This window comes from Pygoscelis adeliae, unplaced genomic scaffold (assembly GCF_000699105.1).
Source record: "Pygoscelis adeliae isolate BGI_AS28 unplaced genomic scaffold, ASM69910v1 Scaffold45, whole genome shotgun sequence".
Lineage (NCBI taxonomy): Eukaryota > Metazoa > Chordata > Aves > Sphenisciformes > Spheniscidae > Pygoscelis > Pygoscelis adeliae.
In genome coordinates, this window is record NW_008825114.1 from 10,057,446 (window position 1) to 10,064,566 (window position 7,121).

General features: G+C 39.2%; 1 protein-coding gene across 1 annotated transcript in view; it reads right to left on the minus strand.

Moving 5' to 3' along the window:
* LOC103920443 (riboflavin kinase-like) overlaps positions 1-6,894 on the minus strand; it is a 13,328-nt gene extending 6,434 nt beyond the window's left edge. Inside the window, exon 1 of the mRNA XM_009328185.1 lies at positions 6,810-6,894. Coding sequence (XP_009326460.1) covers positions 6,810-6,894 — 85 coding nt within the window. The remainder of the gene's footprint in view (positions 1-6,809) is intronic.
* Positions 6,895-7,121: the final 227 nt, after the last annotated feature.

Below are 7,121 nucleotides of genomic sequence, written 5' to 3' on the forward strand. Positions count from 1 at the left end.
TCCAGCAGCCTTCGTGCAATGAAAACTGAACAGCAGCAGCTCTGGCTGTTCAGCAACAGCTACTCGGGGTGACTGACGGTTGCCACATCTTAGCCCTCTTACCTGAAAAAAAGAGTACATCTTGCACTCTGCGCCCCTGTGTAGGGGTAATGATCGTTTCTTCCTTGGTAACTCTGGTTTTACTCTGAAACGCTTCAGAGCACAGCAGGCATTTGGGAAAACTCTGAGAATAGATCTTTTTGTTACATGATAGCAATGAACTGTAAGTGCTTACTTAAAAAAAGAAAAACCGCTTTTACTCCCCTCTGATTTGCCGTCATGCTCACATCCGCTTTTCTGTCATGACCCCTGGTAGTGCAGGGATTTCCTTGGAAAAAAAGCACCAAGACAGAAATGCTCATCCTCTATTCACTCTGAATACTTATTCACTCCATATACTTAAAGGAAAGTGAAGAGTAACTCAGCATCTCCCTTCTTTCACCTCCTGTTTCCAGCCGCTCTTCATGTTTGTGGCAGCTGTGTTGATAAATCTCTTTAATGTCTTTAGGTGATTAACGCTCTCTTTTCTATGGCCCTGATCCAGCTCAAATAAATTTGTTTGTATTGAGTTCAAAATACTATTATTAAGTGTGAAAAATGTCCCTAATCTGTCTAAAGTAGAGAGCAGACAGCCTGCCAGCAGACAGTCTGTTTGTACCAGTGGTATATATGCCATTTGAGTTCCGGGGTCTCATTCAGCACTGCTGTGCTGCGCATAAGCATATTTGTGTATAAACACATATCTATGTCTAGAAATACCACCAAAGTCCTTGAAGTGAATTTCCAATCTTTCCCCCTTTTTCTTCTAGAACACAGTTACTAATGTTACCGGTTTGATATAAGCTACAAAAATATTTCAGGACTTACCTCTAATTCTGTTAGCTATTTTTTTAATGGAGAAAAGCAGCGTAAACACCTATGACTTGTGCGTATATCTAATTGCATTTCAAGTAAATAACTTGTAAAAATGGGAACTGTCCTGACAAACCGACTTACATGTCATAATACAAAACACGGAATACTACCTGTTCGTGAAAGCTGTGGACACAAACTATTTTATATAAGAAGGCCAAAATTATTTTTTAAAAGTGATTCTGCCTCAAACTTACCCTCTTTTTTTTTCTTTTTTCTCTTATCCCAATTCCCCACCACCCTTTTCATGCTAACATTTAAATTCATTACTTCAGTTTGAGTAGCTTTGACTTACTTACAGAATCATTATATATGTAGCTGTAGCTGAGCAACAGAGTGGTGGTAGCGTGTATGTAAGAAGGAAAAGCGGAAGAGAAAGATGTCCTTAAGTACGCTACTGCTGCCTATATTCTCTTCTGCGGCCTGCCAGCATATAGAGAATAGTGTTACAAAAAGTGTTTTCAGCGATACTTTGTAATAGAAGTATCTTGGATATTAAGTCCGAATCCCGAAGTTGTTACATAGTTGCTTAACTAATGACAGACTATTAACGGTTGACACTGTGACCCCACGGCAATTAGAATTGTTTGTTTATTTCAGCTGAAGAGCAAGAAAGAAAACAAAACAAATTGTATTTTCCAGAATATGTTTCTTCCTGATAGTAATGAATTATGCACCGGGTTATGATTCGTATTTAAGGACATATAGATTTGTGTTCTTCCTTTTTTTTTTTTTTTTTTTTTTTTTTTTTTTTAAAGGATATTAACGAGTACATCTTTTCAGAATAAATGTTGATGTTCGTGTGATATCCACAAGATGGCATGCAATGCCTTCTTTTTCAGCGTCTGTAGGTTTGGGCTTAAGGTTTACAATCTTCTCAGAAACAGAGAAGACCTTGAGAAATAGTAAGTCAAGGAAGTATTTGTTTAAGAACTACGTGGTTAGGTAATTTCACAGAAGTCTAACTGATGACTTCTATTTCATTCTGTCAAATAGTTGTAATGTTAATAATTTCTATCAGTCATCATGATGGATTGCTGTGATCCAGCTAAAAACTTAAGCCATCCTTGATACAGGACATGTTTTTCTTTTGTTTGTAATTGTACCTAGTTCATATTGGAGGGGGGGATCTTGAGTAGAATTTAGTTACCTGTACTAAAATTTAGTAGAGTTAATAAACATGTTTCTTCCAAAAGTGTCATCAAATTTTAGCAATGAGCATGTCTGCTAGCATTGTCAGCCAAGAGAAGAGCAGTTTGATCGTTCATACCTGCAATGAGAAAACTCAGGCGCTATTTCAGGCAGCTAGGAAGGAACTTCTGTTCCCTGCTTTTGCTACTTTATCTACAGCTATTGTGGTTAGTGAAAAGGGTTTAAATATTTTTCTAGTATATATATACAGCCATAGAAAGCAGAATAAAGAAAACAGAGCGTGTGCTATGTCATCTGTGTAGGGCCCGTGCCAGGTTACCTGACTGAAAATAAGCTTTATGGACTCATCATACTAACCAATGTTTAATGCAGTGCAGCACAAACTCTGTTCATCTTGTTTCATAGTAAAACATATGACTTGTATCACATCACAACCCTGTGCCAGAGTCCCTGCCTCCTGCTGCCATGCTGCAAAAGGGTGCATTCCTAGGCATGGCTTAAGGTAGGAGCAGGAATATCCCGTTTCCTCCATGTAAGATGGGAAACTAGCAAAAAAATATCTGCTTGATACTGTGATATTCTAGGGCTGTCCTAGCCAAGCTGGAAATTCTTGTTACACCAGGCTTGGTGAAATATTCAGCAGATGACTCAGAGAAAAGGGTGCCGTGTAGTAAAACTAGTAGCATTTTAACCAGCTCCTTGGAAGTTTCCATTCCCAGCATACAAAACTCTCACTGATTCAGGAGTTCAATCCAAGGACACTCTGGCACACCTTACTTTTAGTGGGCTGAAACCAGGTGATGAAATCAGAGTACAAAGACATATACAAAACACTCTTGCAAGAGTGTCTAATAAACACACCTACTTTGAAAGTATTTTTTCTGTAATTTAGTCTGGAATAGCACAACACAGAAGTTTGTTTTTGTTTTTTTTTAACAGTCTGAAGTTTTGCTCTATTTGAAAAGCCACGTTCGTCTAGAAGAAATAACTGCAGATTAATGTGATGGCTAACAAGACTGCGTTAGATTACAGTGAAGCAACAGGTGCTATCAATGTCTGCATAGTAAGGCATAGCTGTTATCTACTGAACAGCTTCTGGTAATTATAGAAAATTCAAGCAACTACCATTTGTACGTTACTAAACGATGTGTGAGAGACAAAGGTTGCAGTAACTGCATTACCGGTGCAATTCAGATATTGCAGAAATATGACATAAAGGTGTAGAGCTTGATGCTTTTTGAAAGGTTATATCAATGTGTTCAAAAATTCCCTGAGCTTTTTAATCACTATTTCTCTTTCTAGTGTCTTTTCTCTACACTGAAGCCTCAACTGGCTTCTTGAAAAATGCACAGCACTGCTTTCAACTAGCTTAACCGCTTTCATTTGTCTCTGCACAGCATTGTATTGTGCCATGTGGACATCCTTCATGGTTAGCGCTTAAAATTATCTAAATGTTAAAACTGCTGAAGAACCCAAGCTTTTTTTGCAAAAAGCCTTTAAATGCATTTTACAGCCCTCCTTATTCATCCATTTTCCAAAAATAGTTTAATAGGTGTCTCAGATTAAATAACTGGGATCTAACTATTCCTGATTTGGCTGAATCATAACGATAGCCATCTGAATGTCAGGTGTATATCACACATACTTTTTCCAGTCACAGCTGACCCAGATCAAAATGTTTGTGACCAGTCTATCACATATTATGAAAGCAATTAAAACCTTTGATTTAGATTTCTAATCTGCTACAAAATGAAAGACACAACACAGCATGGCTAATGGTTTGGTGCAATCTGCTGGAGAATCCTACCCACAGAGGCTTTGGTAGCACAAGAAAAGTAGAACAGGGCAGGGCATCTCAGGCAGCTTCCACTCTTGAAGATAACTAGATAAGATTCGTGTATGTTTGAGAGTCTGTGTTCCAAAATATCTTGCATTTCTCAACAATCAACATGGGTTGCTACCAGGCATCCCACAATGAAATGTAGACGAACAAGACTGGGGATGTCAGTGAAGTAGGTTAGGAGATGTTTACTGTATTGTCATGAGTTGTGCAATGCTTTGCAGATGAATAGATGTTAGGCAGCTTGGAGGTTAGCATCAAGCTATTTCTGATCAGTATTCCTGCAGAAATAGCATGTAAGCAGTAATAATGTGTTACAGGAAATAGTTAGATGAGACCTATTAAGAAAGCCACAAACAATGGGAGGGGCAATGGATTTTTCAGCTCATTAAATGTAACAAAAACCAAAAATAACTTCATTTCAGATTTTGGTGAATCTGAATAATTTCTGTTTTGGGTGAGTTGGAAAGCAAAAAGATTAGATACCAAAATATTTTCTGACCTAGAACTTAATTCCCACTTTTCATGGGGAAGAATAGAAGGCAAAGATGCTAAAGGCTTACAGAAAACGGCAATCTCTCAGAGGGAAGAGCCTATTAGAAGCGCATAAGAGGGAATGAGTATGGAGATAAAAGGAGCAGATATTTGATGCCTATGAGACTTCACAAGTCTGGGAACACTTTACAAAAGAAAGTAAGCCAGTTTGTCAAAACCATCTGCCTTTACTGCAAGAACTGGTTTCACAATGACGTAAAGAATAAAAAATTGAACCAGTGACTACTGGACTCGTTCATGAAAGTTGTATTTAGAAGCGCTGGGAAGAACAGTACCTGCTCAAAACCACAAGAGACATACTGCCCCGGTCGTAGATTTGCTTTTTTAAGTCCAGGAATACCCTGCATAGGCCCTCATCTCTATTTTCTTTACGGTTTATGGAAAGCTGAAGAGGCTTTGTTAATGTTCAAGCTACAAGGGAGAAAGCTTTTTCACCTATGCAATAGCATCAGAAAGAGCAGAAGATTAAAATGATTGTCCTAGTGACTGACATTGCAGGGAGGAGGTAATGAAGGAAATGGCTGCAATGTTTTTCCCTGCATGCTAATTATCATTTTTTTAAGATCATTTTCTTTTTTCCTTCCCCGGGCTTGCTGTTACAGCCTTGTTCACACACTAAGCAATGGCTGAGCAAACAAGAAAGATTCTGGTGAAAATTTCTCATTGTTAAAAGGAACCTGGAGTTTATAACACTCCTGCCATCACCAATATGTGGTGCCGGTTCCCAAGCACGTGCAGAGCATGTCTGCGTTTGTGACAGCACTGCCATTTATATAAGGCAACCACTCTTTCATTTAGCAGTCTTCTTTCTGCTGTGTATTGAAGAAACGGCCTAATCATCGCTTGTGCCTGCCACTGCAAAGAGACCCTTCTCTGTGCATGCTATTTGACTGCAACCTTGTGCTTTCTTAACACAGGAAATATTTGCACAACAACGAAGGAAAGTGTTAGCCATAGTTTCCACTCTTGGTTTTTGGGCTACATTCCAATTGCTGTGCACACAATCCCAGTACTCCTGCAAGCAGCCTGTGCCAGACCCATCCATGCTGTGGACAGAAGGGTTACGCCGCACCAGTCTCCCAAAAGGTGCCTCACTATGGGCAGACCAGTCACTTGCCCTTGCCAGTAAACCTGGCCTGGTGCTGCCCTACCCATCTACAGAGTCAAACCAAAGCTATGAATACAAAAGACATGTACAAAAAAGAAGCCCAGAAGTAATACAAGACCAATTTCTGATTTCTTTTGTTTGGGGGCTAGGGGAGGGGAATAAAGCCCTAAAGTTAAAAGAGGAAGAAAAAATTGTGACCCTACCTCAAGCAATTCCTTCAATATTATTTTCTTCCAGTGATTACACAGCACAGACAACAGCAATACTGATTCCGTAAACGCAAACGCTCTAATAAACTAGATGAAGCGTAAAACTGCTTTCTATTAACCATATATAGATTTAAACAATTAAGGGCAAAATCAAGCTGCATTTCCTCCAAACTAGCTCTTCCCCCATAGACAGGCAAATTCTCATTAGAAGCAATATTTAGAAACAATAAGCAAAAGGCATTTTTTTCTGCTTAGTTCTTCTTAAATCATATCCTACCCCAATGTCAAACAGAGCACAACTCTAATATGTGCTATCCAATTGCAAAAAGATACGAAATATGAAAGGATAAAAGGCTGTACCTAGGGTCAGGGCTGAAAAAAAACAACTGTTATTCTATCCAAGTGTTTCCTGCTCTTTTTTTGCAACCCATCATGCATTTAGGGTGTGCAATGTGTAATAAATAATTATCACCCATATCAGTAAGCAAGGTGTTAAAGAAGAAAGTAACTCTACTGCAATACTTAGAATCGAACTGTTAAATCAGATTCCCTTTCTCATGTAACTCCTTCCAACTTCTTTGAAGTTCAAACCCTTTCACCATATTTTCTTTCTTCGTTCTCTGCAGTTTCTTTGACTTTTTACTCCACAGAGTGCAACCTATTGTGTTAATACCATTGCAAAAGCGGCAATGATGCATGTGCCAAACAGGGAAATGCCAAACAGGGCCGCAAATGAGGAGAATACGTCCTTTGGCTCAAGCATGGTGTCTAGTAGGTTATATCCTTAATTGGAAGTTTGTATTAAACAGCTTTTTGTAACTGGGATATCAGCCTTATTCCATCAACTTTTGCATCACCAATTTGCTTCACAGGGCTCCTTCCAGCATGACATTTGCGCTGTCTTCCACACCAAATGAGACCTGCTGGTTTCCAGTGAGTTCCTTGGTGGATGATGGAAAGTGACTGCTGGTAGTAATATGGGAAGCTAACTCACATGCCATGTGTGAGATCCGACAGAGCTGCTCTCCAAGCTGCTGCTGGGTCATTTTGTCTTGCCCTAAGACTTGCAAGGCTTGCATGGTCTGAAAAATGCAGCTGGTATGTTTGTTCCTAAATTAATTACATTGTGGAAGCACTGTGTGCTTCTCTCTCAGTTCTCCCAGTTAAGCTGCATCCATCAGAAATGAAAACAATGACTGTTTTGCTCATTGGGAGTTATAATTAAAAATCACTTCTTTGCCCCCCTCCTCCGCAAAAAACCCAAAACCAAAAACAACCTTCAGGATGGTTTTAGGACATCTCTTAT